Genomic DNA, 20,241 nt, shown 5'->3' with positions numbered 1-20,241 from the left:
CTCATTCGAGGACATCATCCGGATCATCCCTTGCATCCGAGGTGCTCTTCGCTGGTGGATTCAAAGAAAAAATGTACAACAGGGTTGCGCGTTCCTCCAAGACGCGCCAAACTTCACAATCACCACGGACGCATCCCTCGAAGGCTGGGGAGCACATCTTCAAGGGCTGACGGTCAGCGGGAGATGGAGTCCTCAACAGAAGGTCTGGCACATCAATCTGTTGGAGCTAAGAGCCATCTTCATAGCCCTCAAGTCCTTTCGGGCTATCGTTCAAGGGGCCACAGTATTGGTTCGCACAGACAATACTACAAGCATGCACTATTTGAACAAACGGGGAGGAACAAGATAGGCTCTTCTGTCTCAGGAAGCCCAAGATATATGGGCATGGGCAATACGTCACAGAATCAATCTTCTGGCGGTCCACGTACCGGGGAAGGTGAACGTTCTTGCGGACACACTCAGCAGGAAAACGGTGTCCACCCACGAATGGGAACTTCATCAACCTACGGTGGATTGGATTTTTCAACAGTGGGGTCATCCAGATCTACACCTCTTTGCGACCAAGAAGAACAGCAAATGCCGGTTCTTTGCAAGCAGGCATCCCCATAAACTCTCAGGGGAATGCGTTTTCGATCAGCTGGTCTCAAATATATGCTTACGCCTTTCCTCCGATACCGTTGGTCCCCAGAGTGCTCCGGAAGATGAAAAAAGAACTGTCGCCTGATTCTTATTGCCCCCAGATGGCCTCGCCAATACTGGTTCACCGAGCTCTTTCTCCTATCGGAATGCGAACCAATCCAATTTCGCCCAATACCGGATCTCCTCTCAATTCAGGACGGTCAGATTTACTATCCGGACCTGACATCTCTGAAATTAGCGGCTTGGCGCCTGAGTACCTTGAATTTGCCCATCTGAATATCCCTGCAGATTGCAAGGAGGTACTAGCAAAAGCAAGAGCACCTGCTACGATAAAGACATACAGGCTTAAGTGGAAGAGGTTCTGTATCTGGTGTCAGTCGGCTGGGATTCATCCTTTTCAGGCAAGACCAGATCAGATATTGCCTTTTTTCTTACATCTGGCAAAATCGGGATTATCTCATGCAACTTTGAAAGTTTTCCTAGCTGCCATTTCAAGATATCGTCAGGATGGGTCTACTTCACTTTACTCTTCAAGATTATACAGCAATTTTTTTAAAGGACTTTTTAGAATGTTTCCTCCGGTGCGTCGTCCACCGCCATCGTGGCATCTCAATGTAGTGTTAGCGCAATTAATGCGCCACCCTTTTGAACCAATTCACAGAGTGGATTTCAAGTTTCTTACATGGAAATTCTCACTTTTGTTGTCCTTGACTTCATCTAGAAGGGTCAGTGATGTCCAGGCTTTCACGGTCCATCCACCCTTCTTACAATTCACGTCCGATTCAGTTGTGCTCCGCACTAACCCAAAATTCATGCCTAAGGTGCCTTCCCATTTTCATCTGAACGAACCAGTCATCTTAAGGACATTTTTCCTAACCCACAATCCCCTGCATGGAGGGCATTGCATACATTAGACATCAAAAGGTGTTTAAAGTTCTATTTACAAAGAACCTCTACAATACGCAAATCTGACCAGTTGTTTGTCGCCTATGGAAAGATTTGTCATGGTCATGCAGTGTCTAAGCAAACAATAGCAAGATGGATCTCTGCAGCTATTGATTTTTGCCATATACAAGCAGGAAGTTTCCAAGCAGCTCCAAGTGCTCACTCTACGAGAGCCATGCCTTCCTCGACTGCGCTTTTCGCTGGGGTTCCTCTTCGGCACATTTGCAGAGCAGCAACATGGGCCAGCAGGCATACTTTCACCAAGCATTATTGTTTGGATGCAGCCAGCAAAACTGATGCTTCAGTGGGTCAAGCAGTTCTGGGTAATCTTTTCAGATAAGGTGAGCCTCTGTTTCCCTCCTCCTCTTTATTGCTTTCCAGACGCTTATTTCATGTTTATTCTTATTATTATTATGTACATTCTTATAAGACTACGAAGTTTCCTGCTTCTAGGAATGAGGCATTTCATTATATGATTATGTGTCTTTCATATGCACTGTCTTATGCTACAAATAGCGTCTTCCAAGCATTATTATATACTGCTATCTACTCTGATTCACAGAAAAAACAAGGTAAAGCCTACGGAACAATAATACATCTATCTGATTATAAGACTGGATACAATCAATTATCCAATCTTGGATTCAGCCTTTTCCACACAATTTAATTGAAATAATTTTAGATATAGAGTATCTCCAAGTAGATAGCCATAAGCAAAGAGCAATAAATATCAAATGTATGGTTCAACTTTTTCTTTTAATTAAACCACAATAAGCCTTAAATATTGGTCTCTCACATTGAACAAAACTGTACACAATTCATATATACAAACAAAACACATATACTTCTGATTTACATATATATACACTTTTTTTGGAACCAAACTCACGGTTCTTGTTGCCCCACTTTTTTGAACAAGGATGTCAATGTATAATTCATTCACATAACATTCCTTCACGTTTAGATCACCAAAACAAAGACATAGGGAGTATACGAGGTTTAACCACTTTTAACCTCTCTTTAACTAACACTCTCTAAAACGATTATTTCAACAACAATACTCAAACAGATTTCTTGTTTTGGAGTCTTCAAATCGTGTGTGTCGACGCGTTTCAGCCTCTGTTTAATCCAGGCCTCATCAGGACTACGAGGGCAAATATACTAGAACCCTAAAAAAAACAACTAAATTTGTATTCATCATACGTTCACTGGATTAGTAAAGGGGGTGTATATAGAAGCATTGCGCTTTCAACACGTTGTCCTGTTGGAGGGTCTATTCTCCTTTTTTATTCTTTATTCGTGTGTATTAGAATACACGGAATAAGGTGCTCACTAAATCTATTTGATGCCATACACCTCAGGATATGACACTCGATATTGTCAATAGAGTCACATTGTAAATAGAGCCACAGGGCATAGGTGCATGGGAGGGTGACTTGTTATCTCAGTGAACTTATGATGAATACAAATGTAGTTTGTTTTTTTAGGGTTCTAGTATATTTGCCCTCGTAGTCCTGATGAGGCCTGGATGAAACAGAGGCTGAAACGCGTCGACACACCCGATTTGAAGACTCCAAAACAAGAAATCTGTTTGAGTATTGTTGTTGAAATAATCGTTTTAGAGAGTGTTAGTTAAAGAGAGGTTAAAAGTGGTTAAACCTCGTATACTCCCTACGTCTTTGTTTTGTTTTGGTGATCTAAAGTGAAGGAATGTTCTGTGAATGAATTATACATTGACATCCTTGTTCAAAAAATTGGGGCAACAAGAACCGTGAGTTTGGTTCCAAAACAAAGTGTGTATATATATGTAAATCAGAAGTATATGTGTTTTGTTTGTATATATGAATTGTGTACAGTTTTGTTCAATGTGAGAGACCAATATTTAAGGCTTATTGTGGTTTAATTAAAAGAAAAAGTTGAACCATACATTTGATATTTATTGCTCTTTGCTTATGGCGCTCTACTTGGAGATACTCTATATCTAAAATTATTTCAATTAAATTGTGTGGAGAAGGATGAATCCAAGATTGGATAATTGATTGTTCCGTAGGCTTTACCTTGTTTTTTCTGTGTTAGATACCCAAAAGCCTATGGGTTACATGGGTGACCCCTGCAGTTTGTTCATTCTGATTCAGGCATGTGAATCTATGAAAGACACCCCAATACTGGAGAAGAACAATAGTTACTTACCTGTAATCTGTGGTTCTCCAGTATTGGTGTCTTTCATAGATTCACATGCAACCTGCCCACCTCCCCTCAGAGGCTCTTAGGCTAGGTTGGTATTACCTTCACTCCTGTGCGAGTAAATCTGAGAGCCTGAGCCTCTGAGGAGGACTTTCTGGTGGGTGCTGTCGCAGTTTGGGCTATACAAAATTACTAGGATAGTCATGAGTGTGGAAGTTTTTTCTATGGTAGCTTGGGCTTCTTAACTTCCGGGTTGGTTATTACCAGGTTTTTCTAAGGATATTATTGCATATTATTGCTTTTTTATGTACCGTGGGACTCCGACTCTGACGACGGGGAATGATTCATGCACGTGAATCTATGAAAGAGACCAATACTGGAGAACCACAGATTTTAGGTAACTATTGTTCATCTGAAACATTTGCGTGTGTACAACTAAATGAGTGGTTAGAAGAGGGTGACATCTGTTATGCATAGACTCTTCTTTTGATATGAATGTAAGTTTGGTGTTCTAAACCGCCATGTGAAGGTGGAGAAGATGCATGGCTACCCTCAAGGCCAGTGGCTTGTCGTGTTTACCCCCTGCTCTTAAGCAGTTGCCTTCTCTCCCATTTTGATGAAGGACTGAACCACCTTTTTCACCCTTGGAAAATGTTGGGTTTTACCTCAGGAGTAAGAAATCCCCTCACCTAGACTTCTGTGACTATGCCCTCAACCAGTTATTGGAGTTACACTGACTGCGAGAGGGCACGCCCACAGGTGAGCCGCAAATTCCTGAGGAGGTAGGGCGGTACCTGCACAGGAAGACTTGTTTAGATTGGAATCACAGTGAGAATCAGGAGAGTGGTGAAAGGTGCTCACGGAGTTTCTCCTGTGTTGCTAACCTATCCCTGTCTTCATCCTGTCTTTAAGGAGGCTATGCCGAATATTGTTTTATTCTTACTCCCTCTGGCATTCCTTCTGGCCCCCATGAGTCCGCAGAGGCCTCCAGTCTGTTTACCAACAGCAGATCTGTCCTTGGCGCCATCCAAGCCCCGCGATCCTGCCTTGCTTTGTGCACCGACTTACAATCTGGCTTGAAAACCAGCGCCAATCCATCTTTTACCGATGCTGAAACCAATGTCGGTGCCAGAGTGTGCCGACTCAGATGTCGGACCACAAACCGAATCCATCATGACACCAACCGAGGTCGCTCTCAGAATCAACTCCTGCAAATCTGGTTCTCTTTCAGGGGATCCTCATGAAAGTTATAAGCACTGAATAGTCGCGCCGATGTATGGAAATGCCGGAGCACTTCTTTAACAATATATATATTATTCAATGCATAAAGTTCACCTCTCGCCGCTCCTCGCGACGCGGGTGCAAAACTCCAGTGGTGGTGATCCGCTTTACACTACGTCCACACAGGCAATCAAGGCGACTGCCAGAAACTAGTGCACTCACAGGAAAGTAGTTAGCAAAATTCTTTAATGTGCAGGCCCCGCAAAGCACTGACAGACGCGTTGTCATCACAACGCCTTTTTCAATGTACATTAAAGCAGTTTGCTACCTACTTTCCTGTGAGTGCACTTGTTTCTAGTGGTCGACTTAACTGCCTGTGCGGCTATATAAATATATATATATATTACAGCTGCTCCTTGTCACAATTTCAGGTATATACAAAAAGAAGTTTTGCACATGCACTTTTATATTGTCCCACTTGGGATACATTTGCACATGTTTTTAAACCTGGAAACTTTAGGTCTCAAATGAAATTATATGGAAATATCTTTCAATGGTGTTTTTTATATATATATATATTTATTTATTTATATATGTATTTATGCCCATTGCGGTATTTTGCACATATTTAATACATTGCATGAATTGTGTACTGAGTTAAAAATATGATTCACTGTATTTTCAATGTTAAGGCGAATGGTTGAAAAAGATTTACCTTAGTCTTTCTTTCGTTTCCATAGTTAAAATATATGAAAGTTGTGGGCGGCAATAAACAGTCCGCCCTTTATGTCTACTATATATATACCTCACCTGTGGCAATGCATTCATATCATGTGATCAAGACTGTGGAGACAGTCGAAACGCGTCATGGCGGGCATGCTGAGCATTAAAAGGCACGAATAAAGGCACCAGAATTGGGTTCTACTCTTCGTCATTTATCCAATTAAAAAACTAGTTGGTGGCGCTGCTGGCGTCTGGCGAGTTCCTGTTCATATTACGCACCAAGGAGGCTTTCGGGGGTGCGAGTGGAACCCCTCCCCCAAAAAGGCTCGGCGGCAGGAAGCGGTGAGTTCTGTGTCCCGGAACTGATCTTTGCAAAACTTCGGCGAGAAGTTAGCCGCCAAAAGCCCCTGGACACTGCAGAGTCCTACCGCACGAAGGGAGTCGGCGCCATCCGAACCAGGAGAACGGACGGTGTACCGGTAGCCCAGTGGAGGTAGGAGACGTCGGATTGTCCGGTGGGGAGTGTGCCTAGACTGGAACGCGACAAATCAAAACTTCTTTGAGAACAGCGTTTTTTCAAGTCTATCAACGGTGTGGTGCTTATACAATATCTGCTACAGCGCTGAAATGTCCGTAGATGTGTTGCGGAGCAGAGAGGAGGAGCCAGCCTTGTTTTTGTGAATCTCCCGGCTGGGGCATCAGATATAACACGACAGACTACCAATGCGATTACAAACCCCACTATAAGGGATCTATTTAGAAAGTTGGAAAAACTTATGATGAAAGAACAATCAAAATGGTGGGAAAATAAATCCAGAGTACCTAGGGGTCTGCGCATAAGTTTAGCCCCAAGCTATGAGACGCCCGATCCGGAGATGCTCACAGAATGGGCGGAAACCTACTTAGAATCTTCAGCCAAATTAATAGCCATTCTTGTTAAATATGCTGAATCAGACCACTGCAAACTTCAGGCACAATTTGAGGAGCTCGAGGCGGAAATAACTAACATGGGATCGAGTGAGCCTATGGACAAAATGAGGGCGGATATGATGTTTAGGCTGAATAAGGAGGAAGAGGTAATAAAGAAACGCAAAGCATTTAAATTCGAGCGGGATAGCTTGGACTATTTAAATGGACAAATATTTACCTATGCCAAACGATATGAAAATGTAAAAGCGCGTGCTAGGAAGACGCGCGTTGTATCAGCTGGCAACACGCCAGCCACTCCGTCCTCATCAGATGCGAGCTCAATAGTGAGCGAGTCAGATAACGAGGGAGCAAAAAATACGACGGTAGGGTTTACAAAGTTGTCCCTGGCCCAGGAAGTAAGCTGCATGTGCCAGGACCGCTGGGACACTCTAAGACCAAGAACACAAGCTGGCGGACAAAACAACAAAGGGCAAACAGGAGGCGCAACGAAAGGCGCAAATGCAACACTTGGAAAAACAAGCAGCGAGAAAAAACCACAAAGCGGCCGTTGGAACAAACAGTCTGTGAAAACACAGGGGCCAGTTCCTCCTCAGTAATAAACCTTACATTGCTTCAACTAACCGATAAAGACAAAAAGATTCTCAGCCTAGGGTTAACATACTGCCCACCGTGTAATTTCACCTACGCGGAAACAAGAATGGACGCTTTCAGGTTCATCAGGAAGCTCAAACTAAAGAAACATTTTAAGCTTCAACCTGTGAAAAAGTAAAACATAGGAGTACTAAGCAGTCCCACTCTGCTGGACGCAGGTGACCGCATAGGATTTGAGGAAATTTGGGCCTTGCAAGAAGAAGGATGTCCATCTAGTCCGATCCCACTAGTAACATCAAGGGTAGACCAAGCTACTTGCAGTACCCCCTTTAAACCTAAATCCGTCTTCCTACCAACGATGACACATGATAATTTAGATGTGTACCAAGAACTCATCACTAAAGACCTTGAGAAATTGTACATTACTACGAATAAAAGACGTATTGCGGTCAACAAATTGAATCAAAGCTACAACAATCTAATAAAAAAACTAGTCAAATAAAAACATTGTTGTCCGCCAAGTAGACAAAGGCGGAAATGTAGTTTTGTGGCCGCGCCAAATGTACATTGATGAGGCAGAGTTTCAACTAAAGGACCAATCCTGCTACAAAAAGAGCAACTTGGCGGCACAATCAGGTTGGCATGGCAGGACCAAAACTCTAAATTGGTTGCGTGGAGAAGCGGTAACCTGATTACAAAAGAGGAATTTGGATTTCTAAGAAAGGAATATCCAGTCATACCATCGTTCTACCTGCTTCCAAAAGTCCACAAACAAATGGACAAACCACCGGGGCGTCCAATAATTTCCCCTATTAATAGCTCAACGGAAAATATTTCAACTTACATTGACTATTTGTTGCAGGACAGTGTTAAAAATCTAAAGTCTTATGTACAGGACTCATCGGATTTTGTGCGTAAATTGAATGACATATCGTAGAATACAGAATGTCTGCTTATCACGTTAGACGTAGCCTCACTATACACGTCAATAAGACATAGCGATGGGATCAGAGCAGTTAGTCATTATTTAAATCGACGTGCCAGCAATTTTTCTGCCCATAATAACATGCTAATCTCTATGATCAGGATCTGTCTGGAACAGAATTACTTTCTTTTTAACAATCAAGTGTACCAGCAGACCAGAGGGGTGGCCATGGGGGCCTGTTTCTCACCCAGCCTAGCGTGCTTGCACATGGGTTGGTGGGAGGAACAGGTCCTCACGGGACAACATCGGGCCACTATGCAGAATCATCATGTCCCACTGTATTTAAGGTACATTGATGATCTCTTTCTGATCTGGCAGGGATCACTACAGGAGGCACACACTTTTGTGGAGCAATTAAATAATGACTTAAATCTGAAATTTACATCCGCAATCAATGCATCAACAGTATGCTTCCTTGACATAGAAGTATATGTAGAATCCGGGGGGTTAGCTACTATGTTACACAGGAAGCCGACAGCGGGCAATACAGTCCTGCACGCGGCCAGCCAGCACCCCCATTATTTGATACGGAGTATCCCCTTCGGGGAGGTGCTGCGCATCAAAAGGATCTGTAGTACAGAAGCTGATTGTTCTAAAGCTCAGGAGGCCAGTAAATTACGCTTTCTTGCTAGGGGATACACAGAGGGTGTCATACAAAAAGCAATTGACCGCTCTAGAACTATAACCAGAGCGCAGGCCCTTACACCCAAAGCAACCCCTAACACGGCGGGAACTGTAACTACATCTGACCCACCCAGAATTGTTGTCACTTATAATCGACAACATAGGGAGATCCGAAAAATCTTCTCCCGTAACTGGAAGATGGTGACAGGGATCCTATCATTGGGGGTCTAGTGGGTAAAAAACCTGAACTCTCATACAGAAAATCCACTTCTATGGCAGATAAATTGGTTAAAAATTATCTGGAACAGCCAATATCGGAGACCTTTATGGCTCTAAGAAAAGGCTTTAAGAAATGCTCAAATTGCAAAGCTTGCAAATATGGGTGTAATAAGACACAATACCAGATACCTTTTAAAGATGCGCCTGTACAAATTATTACTAAACAACTGACCTGCAAAACAGAATTCGCAGTTTGTGTTGCAATGCCCTTGTGAGCTCCGGTATGTAGGAAGTACCCGACTGCCGGCTCACAAGCGAATTTTGCAACACATAAGAGCCATTACTACTAAGGATCAGTCGTATCCGGTAGCACGGCATTTTGAGAGTACCCATGATAGCGATCCAAAACATCTACAATATTACATCATAGATTGTGTGATGCCTTTGAAACGGGGCGGTAACAGAGATGCTCTTCTACGGGTCCTAGAGACCCGTTACATATTAGAGCTAGATAGCCGCACCCCGGGGGGTCTTAACGCTAGCGAGGACCTCTATACATGCTTGTGAATCCCTTTGTATACTAACAATATGGGTTCTTCGCCGATACGGGGAACTCTCATACTCGACATATGATGCCATCTTCTCATATCCTAATATAGTCTAATGGCCATTTCATTACAACTAGCCTGTCAGTAAATATCGGTTAATAGAACAACCATTGAATGGAGGGGCTCCTCCTTTGCATTTTAAACTTTAATTATTTATTACTAGCACTTTGCACTCTTTTATGATTTGCACTATGCAATTACAGCTGCTCCTTGTCACAATTTCAGGTATATACAAAAAGATGTTTTGCACATGCACTTTTATATTGTCCCACTTGGGATACATTTGCACATGTTTTTAAACCTGGAAACTTTAGGTCTCAAATGAAATTATATGGGCATATCTTTTAATGGTGTTTTTATATATATATATATATATATATATATATATATATATATATATATATATATATATATGTATTTATGCCCATTGCGATATTTTGCACATATTTAATACATTGTATGAATTGTGTACTGAGTTAAAAATATGACTCACTGTATTTTCAATGTTAAGGCGAATGGTTGAAAAAGATTTACCTTACTCTTTCTTTCGTTTCCATGGTTAAAACGTATGAAAGTTGTGGGCGGCAATAAACAGTCCGCCCTTCGTCTACTATATATACCTCACCTGTGGCAATGCATTCACATCATGTGATCAAGACTGTGGAGACAGTCGAAACGCGTCATGGCGGGCATGCTGAGCATTAAAAGGCACGAATAAAGGCACCTTTGTTTTGGCACCAGAATTGGGTTCTACTCTTCGTCATTTATCCAATTGAAAAACGAGTTGGTGGCGCTGCTGGCGTCTGGCGAGTTCCTGTTCATATATATATCTATATATATATATATATCTATATATATATATATATAGTTGCCAGATTACATTTACTTTCCTTTAAAAACCATAGCAATCAATACAATTCATGTTAGCAAAAGAAAAAGCTCACTTTAGGAATCCTTCCTCAAACCTTTATTTAAAAGCAGGAAAGGGATTGTGAGTCATTGTTAGCAAATAGGCTGCATTCAAAGAGTACATGTAAAGGGGTCCCAGTTGCAAAACCTCTGGAACACGAGGACAACAATTCATAGAAAAATACAAACTAATAACACTCTTTCGTTTGAGTGATGGTTTTAATTCACATCCTCATTTGTAGATCAGTTACGATACATTTATCAGAGTAACAGACTTATATTACGTTGCCCATAGCAGAAAGGGCGTGGGAAAGAGGGACAGGTAAAAGCGATATAGTGTGGTGAGGGTAGTGTAGAAATAAAGGAAGGTTCAAAAGAAATCAAATGTGGTCACATGTACATCCAAAAAATGGTACCACAGGGGCACATTTACATTGCCATCAAGATACTTCTCAACATTTATACATTCCTATCCCAAAACAATTAACACAGCCAAAAATGATCTGTTGCTGTTGGGTAGGACAAATGGATGATGTGTCGACGTTTCGACCCCAGTATTGTAGGCTGATTAATGCCCTACTGCGGGGTCTTCATCAGGACTAGTGGGGACGTGATTCTGGGAGAGGGAGTGATGGCACCTATAAGTCAAAAAATTTAAATCAAATAGGGAATGGCAAGTGCAGTTACTTAAAAGGGCCGAAAAATTGGTGAAACATTACCGATAGGGCCACAGTGGATTATGTGGCACCGTCTGGGTAGGCGTAATGGGCCCTAAGGCTCCAAGGATCAGGGCGGGCTTCAACCTAAAAGAATTAGGTTACTATCAGAAAAGGTGGGCATAACTCAAAATCGTCCCACACATTTTATAACCTAATTGTTCGAAAACGTGCTTAAGTAAACCAGCATCAACAATTACCCAGCCGGGTTAAAAAGAGGTAAATATCACATAGGAAGGGACATCACAGCCTTGCCCCATCTAGACAGTTATAAGTCACAGTAACATTTAGGTGTACATGGTGTTATGAAGATACAGACATTTAAGATAAAGTCGGGGGATATTCAGTACGTCATACCAGCCTGGGGTAAGTCAAATACAGCCCAAAATCTATTAAAACACACTCAAGGCTTTCAATCAACGAAAAAAGAGGGGGCCTTTGTATACAAATAGAACAATTACCCGAGGTTTCAAAATGAGCCGAAGCTTCTGCATACGTTGAACTAAATGACAGTGGTGACCCTGGTCGGTTCGGTATTATTCATCTAAGTAGGAGGGAAAGAGGGGGTTCAGTCGAAAGGCAAACAAAACCTAACCAATTATTTTACATATCCATAAACATTATTTGGTGACAGAATCCTCTAGTGGAACTCACCCCGAGCATGGCGGCGTTAGATCTCGGTCCAGTCCGAGCTTCAATCTAGAATAGATGAAGAGAGCGAGGCGCTCAGTAAGATGCTCGTGAAAGCGCCCACTCGTAAAAAGCTACTCCCATAAACCTTATTAAGCTGGTCAGACACAGAGTTGAACACTCATCACGGAAAGGCGGCTACTGCATCTCACGCACGCATCATCCGAAATGAATGCGGGCGGGACATTCGTAATTATTTAAAGAGTGTGCGCGCCGACGCCGCGTGTGCTTGCAGCAGCTCAATGCCTGTTGTCCGCGTTGCCGGTATCCTCGAACGGTAGGGCCATAGAAAAAAGACTATTTCAGGAGCAATGAGTTTCAAAATAAAGTCTCTTGTTTTTGGTGGTGGAATCTTATTTACAGATCAAGACATTGCAAAACAGAGGGATTGTTAGAGTGTACCTGAAAATTCAACATGAAGAGACAATTATAGCATAGCTTGTATCCTGTTCATTGAGCCCACTCTGGATCGTGTCCAGACGGGTCATCCATTTGCTTTCTCTTACATTAAGGACAGAGCCAATGTTACCACCCCTGGGGCCTAAGGAAACTTTATGTGGACTCTATTAAAGGTTATTTGCTAGCTCTTTCTGCTTTTTTGCTTTTTCCAGACCAACTTCTTTGTTTAATCGTCTGTTGTGATGTGATTTATTAAAGGTTTAGCACATATATTACCTCCCAAACCATTTGAGATGCCACACCTTTATTTGGTGCTACTATTCCTTATGTATAGCCCCTTCGGGTCAATGTGCATCTACTCATTGTTTCGTCTGACTAATTAAACTGTCTTCCTCTTTGTGATCACTTTACCTTGTTGCATGATTAATCTCTATGCTCTTTTGGTACAGTCGACCTACTCTACCTTTTTCCCAGACACACTAGTTCTGAGGAGGACCCAATTGGCCTTTTGCCAAAAGTCATGCCTCCCTTTCAAGTTGGACAGTCCATCACTATTCCAACGTTCTTTGCCCTGTCTCACCCCTAGAAAGAGGAGAGACTCTATTGGCTGAACCCCAGAAGAGCTTTATGCTTTTACATCATTCGTAACAAAGACCTTTGAATAGGCAGTAAACTTTTATTGGGGTTCTGTGGGACAAAGAGAAGTAAAGCGGTGCAGAAAATAACTGTCAAGGTGGCTAGTCCTTTGTATTAAGATCTGAAATTCAGAAGTCAAGAATTAGCCTCTGAAAGGATTTAGGGCCAAAGCTGCCACTACTGCGTTGGCTCATGGAGTGCCTGCCTTTGACTTGTGTCAGACCACAACTTGGGCATCAGTGCACTTATTCACAGAGCATCATTGCCTTAACAGTCAGGTGCGTCAGGAAAGACATTTCATCCATTCAGTCCTGCAAGACTTTTTGATCGGAGCCCACTCCACAGACCTTCTACCTTAAGAGGTCCTGATTTATTATCTCTTCTAAAGGTGAAAAATATTTGGTTAGAAGTATCCATAAAACTTACCTTAAGTAATGCTCTTTCTGGTGGACACCCTATCTAACCAGAGATTCCACACTGCTTTCTATCTAAAAAGGTCCCAAATTAGAGATCTGTCCACTGATGCCACAAACTGTTTTGTACTCCGCGTCTGAGGGTGCAGAACCAATCAAGCTAGAATTTGACATCAGCGCACAAGGGTGGCACTTAAGTACAGCTCAGCTCTACTACTTCCAGGGCAGAACAAAGTCAAAACTGAGCCACACTGCATCACCAAGCAGTGTGCAGGTGCATTGTTGAGAACATTTCTGGATCCATTCTGGTGGCTTGGGATGTTCTGAAGTTGTGGAATCTGTGGTTACATAGTGTCCACCAGAAAGTGGTACCAAAGGTAAGTAACTTGTTCATTCAGCGTTGGTATTCGGCAGTGAACGCATAAGAAACTGATTTAAGTGTTACACTTACCAAAGTTAAGTCCTGTTTCCTCCATTTGGCTAAATCAGGCTTGTAGTTCACTTCTGTCAAGAGATATTCACATTTCTATAAATTCAAACAAGTTAATTGTTATGGAGAAGGTGAATATATTTGTGCGAAAGGATTCATATACCCTTAAGCGTTTTCTATGATAATTTTACAGTCCCCAAATGAACTTTTTGCAGCATAAGCAAAAACCAAGGTCTTATCAGGTACTTGGCTCTCAAGTGCCAAGATCACTGTAAAGTAAGAAGGGTTCAGTATTAGGCACAATCAAGTATACAGTTGCTTGCTGCAGCGGTTCTCCTCCATTGATGGCCATAAAGGGAGGATTCCCTCAACATATGTCTGTGAGAGTAGTCCTCATGCGTCAGAAAGTAAAATAGGAGTCGACTGTATCAAACCAGCAGATTCATACATGTTCCACTAGCGAAGACAGGGGTGAACCTCAGAGTGTGCCTTCATTATCCCTGCACAAAGTCAGTTGGCCTCCTTAGTAGCCTGCATTTGAATATGTAGAGGTACTGTAATCTACGACTATCTTGTGATTCATAGTTCTGATGACTTAACATGCACAGTATTTCAGCTAAAATGATTTTGGCACATTAAGGATGATGGACAGTTTTTTCAGGCAGAATGAACGCCATGGCAACTTTAGTGATTTTGGGAATTTCTGAGGGGCTTGAGCTTTTCAAAAATGTCAGGGTCACTAAAACCAAAGATTAAGAAGTTTTGCTGTATTCTGAACGAGGTCAGCCTAATCAGATATCTCAGCGTGACCTAGTGCCACGTTTGTCCATATTTCTTGTACTCTCGTGTTTATTTTGTAGACACTTCTGTAAAAATAAATTGGGTGTCACTGGCAGGTCTTGCAGTTAAATTTCTTCAGATATACTTGCAAACATGCTCAGCTGCTTTGAGTCGTGATTTAATGTGTTCCTTCTCTTTCTTTCTGCCAATCCAGACTCCACCACTGTGTTTTTCCAGAAGCTGCTGTCAGTGGTGCCACAACAATCCTAATTGTGATGAAATGGTTTTAAAGACAAATCCTTCAAAAGACCCATCCTACAAATCTACTCAACGGAAGCATGAAGCCTGGTCAAGGCTGTGTCTTTCGCTACTCTGTGAGCTGCACCTTGCTGCCGGCGAAGGGGGTTGAACACTCCCAATGTATAGCGTGACCCCTGGTAGAAATTCCTTGTAGACATGAAGGAGGTAGAACCACCTTCAACATGAGGACTTGAGATATGATGTCCACCTTTGTGTTACAATTTCTTCATCCCATAGTTGTTTCATACTTTAACATTGGAATCTAGTTACCTCACTGGAAAATTAGGTGAGAAAACAAAGAAAGAAAAACAGGACCAACAGCCAATTGAAATTTAAGATGTCGCAAATTCTTCAACCTGCTAAAGCACTTGCGCCAGCCGAGGGGAGAGACAGTACAACTCAGCTGGCATCAGAAACGAACAAGAATGTACTCTTCTTACAATGCCTCATCGGCACATGAGAAAAAAACATTAGCCTACACTGAGGAGAAGAAAGAATGATTTAGGTCATCTGTTGGAAAATTCTAGTTAAGGCAAACTGTTCAGCGATAGGTTAGGAGACTGATCGGAACCACTGAAACACAAAGGACACTATCTTGATAGGGTCTTTGCACTGATTTCAGGTGGCCTGGCCTGCCAGACTGCTGCTCTGTAGTGATTTTTTTCTTTATATTGTATGTTTTAGGTGTTTACTGGATACTGAAATCCCGTGCGATTCTACTTCCCCCTTCCCTTTCCCCCTCGACCCTTAGTTTGGAAACTTCTTTAGTTAGTATTATTTTGCACAAAAAAGAGCATGCCTCAACAACTCTCAGATGGCTTTTGCAGAGGAAAAATGTGTCGCAAAAGAGTTTCTTTTCGAACGTCGCTTAGATTTAAACATAACACGCAGAGCCCTGGGAGACACTCTCTTGCATTCTAGTAGATCATGAGGCCCATGACTTGGCAATCTTACAATGTACGCCATGTATGCAAGCGACATTCCGATCCTAAAACATTGTCACGCACAACTGATGACTACAGAATGTCTGGTCCGCCTGCTCCTTCTTCTAGGGATTTACTAATCTTTATGCACTCCTAATTAAGTTAAAAAGGGCCATTATTTGCTTAATTTTAAATTGTATCGTATGTCGTCTGTAACCTGCTTGATGTATGCCACTGCTAGCACGGAAGATGCACACACTCCAGAACATGAAAGATTTCAAAAGAAATATAAAAGGCACATTTTTTTATTTTTATAAACCTGATCATGTTCTCCAGTAATCCTATCTCGTGTGTCTGCATCAGACATGGGTGTTTTTCGGTGTACTGCAGGTATTAATCATTATAGATAGTCTCAGAGAGACAACAAAAGACAATCCGGGGCTGGTTGTCTAACAGTTCGTTTTGTTTAAACAAGTTGAGGTCTCTGAACACAATTGTGTAATTGGGGTCCTGACATTAATTTTAACTTGTCTTGGATGACGCAATATTTCCTAAAATAGGTTACAGACTGGGAAATTGTGTGGTTGAGAGGTTTAAGCATAGACGTGGCAGCCTGAACAAATCCGAGGTTATCCTATCCCAGCGCTGACACTGCTTTTGTGGCCGTCAGCATATCACATTGCATCCCTTGCTCACCTTAGCATGCCAGTGCAAGTGGATAGTGAAACAAGTCGCAAGTGCTGCACAACAGCAGAGAGCTTGTTTGTCGTAGAGCCAATGTCTCGCTCGCTAAGAATCCAGTGCACGTCGAGAAGCCGGTTGAAAGAAACTATATCCAAATAGTGATAGGGATATGGCAAACAAGCCTATGTGGACCAAAAGATATCTCCTTTCAGTGTGAATTCTAAACTGAGGGCGTAATCTATGCACAGAAGAGGCTCCATTGTGCTATTTCACTGAATGAAGTGTCAACTGAAGCAGGCAATGGACTGTACCTCGCTGTACTCGTACACTGGGACCATTGTTCATGGCCAGTTAGGCTGATATTTATATTTCACTCTCGCTATGTTTGGGTACCCTTTTATGTTGGATGATGCTTTGTTTCACAGTGCTGGCAAAGTACTTCTTTATAAAGGAAAGCAGAATTGTCTAGCATTGTGAGGGGCATTAAAATAAAATGATTAGATTTGACTCCGAACCCGAAACCTTCACCATTGTACAACTTTTCTCTGTGTTTGTCCTTGGGATTATTGACTCCATCCAGACTTTGATCAAGAGCAACTTCTCCTGTGTAACCAATTCTACCCCATCACTATGCAGCATAATAATAATTTACCTAATGGTATCTGGCTAGTTTCTACATTGCTTGAAAACAGTCCGAGGTGGTCTTTCTTATAGAAGAAAAAGCCAGTTGGAATTCTAAACGAAATTACAAAAGGACATATGGAATGAAGGTTATCAATCCTCCTTTTGAAGTTATAAATGTGTTCAACAATCTACATCATGTTAGATTTTTGGGCAGAGCGAGGAGGTTTTTAATGGAAGTTATGATTACCTGGTTAAGCAGTGGGTATACCTTTACTTCCTGTTTATTGAATAATCTGGCCAAGAGTTTGCTTCATGAGGAAAATCTTCGAAACCAGTGCACATATTGGCCTGGCCGTTGAGCTTCCTGAATGTGTTTATATAGTTTCTTGATGTAGCGGTATTTTTTTTAGTTTTTTTACTGCTTTGTTGTGTTTGCTAATATACATGTTGTAAGGCCTTTGGGGATATTTGTATACCAGAAAATATGTGGACTACCTAGTAAATATTTTTGGTCCCAGTGTTTTCACTGATAGATAGTGGGAACATAACTTCCCACGTTGGGAGTATATAAATGTGGGACCCAGTTCCAAAAGTTTAAATTTCCAGTTATCTGATTGGCAGGGTCCACCCTGGAGTGAATGGAACCATTTACTCAGAATGCACTGGTCAGTGTTTCTAGTGACACCTTTTTACAAAACAAACAAAATAAATCAAAACTGTCTCGGATAAAAAAATTAAGGATGATTGAAATAAGTGCAGTAAATGCACAGTGCTGCTATTGCCAATGTGATTCAGCGCATACATTTAACTAAGGACTTCTTCCTTGGCAGGTTTCCTTTCTAGTCCTCCACCTTTTTCTTCCAGCCTTTCTCCCGTATGTCTATTTACTTTCTCAGTTTATCTAAGATGATCTGGGAAAGAGAGACGATTGTGTTGTGACAGTATTAAACTAAGATGTAATACTAAGGATACTTGGGTAACATTAGATAACACACATTTATTTAATTTCCTTATGTTTGCTTTGTTTACGCACTGTGTCAGATAAGAGTGCTAAACTTAACCGTTTTAGGAACATCCCCTCACTGTGGGGAAATGAGTAGAGATGATACAACTGCAATAGCAAAAGAAGTCAGTACTTAAGAGCTTGAAATGCATTCCTAGCACTGTTGTGTTTGGCTTCTGTCAGAATAAAAATAGGAGTGATGTATATCCCCAACAGTGATGCATTGTCAAAAGGGTCCTAGATGTTCTTAAAGAGGCTGCTGCTTGGGTAGAAGTAAGATCAATGGAACAGTTCCATCTAAATAACTTGACAGCAGAATAGGAGGTGTCCATTGAAACCGTAACATTCAACTAAAAATTGATTAACCACCCCCTCTGAGCCACTCCTTGCTTGCTGCTGCCACGAGGAAGACCCAGAATCAAAAGGCAACCGTTCTACTTACATAGCTAAATGTGACCACCTAATGAAGTTTACCTTTATATCTCGTCTTTATGAAAAGCATCACAATTTTACAAATTGTAAATGTATTTAAGTTGAAAGGAAAACAGGAGATGTATCAGCTTCTTGTTTCAGTCTTGTGTAGTTGCTGTTTTCATATTTCTTCGTGTGTTGTTTGTTTAAGTAGACCCTCTATTTATTAAGTTTATTTTGGTTTTAGTCTTAAAATTAAGTTTATTTTAGTTCTAATTTTTCCAGATGCTGTTATTGGTTTGTTATGAGGCTCGTTAATTAGGAGCAACAAAGAATCAAGGTGCATTCTATTGTCACTCCTTCATTGTGAAACGGATCTCTTGCAATGTTATCTTGTTTCATAACTTGCTCCTTTAGAAGACTTCTGTTTCAGACATCACAACAAGCAGTCTAACTTATGGTGTTGATTTTTGACTACTATCATCTATTTTCTGACAACTCTTAAAATCCTCTGGTCCCTTGTGGTGAAGCTAGTTTCTTTTTCAGGTGTTTACTTGACTTGCTCTAGCACCATTCAAGGATGTCTGGCCTAAATCAGGAGTAAGACCCCTTTCTTGAGAGCTAGGCATCTATCAGCCAATCCACAATGCCTTGTTAGCAGGATAATGGTCGGCCATGTACAACATTTTCTGTTATATTTTTGGACACTGCAGGATTACATCCCAGCACTGCAGTGCTGGATTTCTTCTCACACAGTGTGACTGAGGCAGAAAGCAAGCGCAAAAAAACACTCCCACCAGGACCGGGCTACAAACGTACCAATGTTTACATCAAGATTATCTGTTCAGTCTTGTCTGCCACAATGTTCTTATTTTTGTATTCAAATAAAAAAAAACTAACACAGTGTTTTATCACTGAAAGTCTTTTTTTATTTCATACTTGTTTTGCTTTAATGTTTTAATTTAAATTTATTGTATTTCAGTGACATTAGATTGCCATCAGAAATGTATGTTCAGTTTGAGTATTACTATTATTATGTTAAAGAAGAGTGACAATAATCCTTCCTTTTCAGTGTTAGCCTTGTCATACGCCATCATGTCTGCATAGCTCAGCAGGGTCAGCAACATTAAATAAAGAGTACCATGTCTTCCATGGGAATTCCCTCATCTCCATTTGAGTGACAGCCCAAAGGCTGATGAAATAAATAACAATGGAACTCAGGGTTGAAATAATTGACACTAAGGCTCTCACTACAAAAGCCTGATAACTTCCAAGATATGTGGTAACTCTTGTTATGGCACATATCAGAATTATGAGTTCTCTTGTAGGAGATTTTAATTCCATGTATAGTCCTAAGCGCTGAATAGTTCCTCCAGCCTGGGCGACCCTGGAGCAGTTCTTCAATATATATCTTTTTAAGTTGAGATTTTTGCCTTTCTTCAGGAAGGCCAGTAAAGACACTTAAGAAAAAGACAAATAATGCAGCTTATATACCTGGGCTACAATGGTCAGATTCTTCATCATGAATTAAAAAAAGGGTCAATACATTAAGTACGAGTATAATTTGAGATACTTTACAAACAATATAAATTTCCTTCACAAACCCCTCCTTTGAGACGTGCTGTATTCAGGTATGGAATTGAAGTTCCGCCCA

The 20,241-nt window shown here is 41.4% G+C and overlaps 1 protein-coding gene across 1 annotated transcript in view; it reads left to right on the top strand.

The window, feature by feature from the left end:
* SLC7A5 (solute carrier family 7 member 5) overlaps window positions 1–19,493 on the top strand; it is a 138,393-nt gene extending 118,900 nt beyond the window's left edge. The window contains exon 10 of the mRNA XM_078669945.1: window positions 14,857–19,493. Within this exon, the coding sequence (XP_078526071.1) occupies window positions 14,857–14,912 (56 nt within the window). The 3' untranslated portion in view covers window positions 14,913–19,493. The remainder of the gene's footprint in view (window positions 1–14,856) is intronic.
* Window positions 19,494–20,241: the final 748 nt, after the last annotated feature.

This window comes from Lissotriton helveticus, chromosome 12 (genome assembly GCF_964261635.1).
Source record: "Lissotriton helveticus chromosome 12, aLisHel1.1, whole genome shotgun sequence".
NCBI classification, from domain to species: Eukaryota; Metazoa; Chordata; class Amphibia; order Caudata; family Salamandridae; genus Lissotriton; species Lissotriton helveticus.
This window is presented reverse-complemented; position numbering and strand designations above follow the sequence as displayed.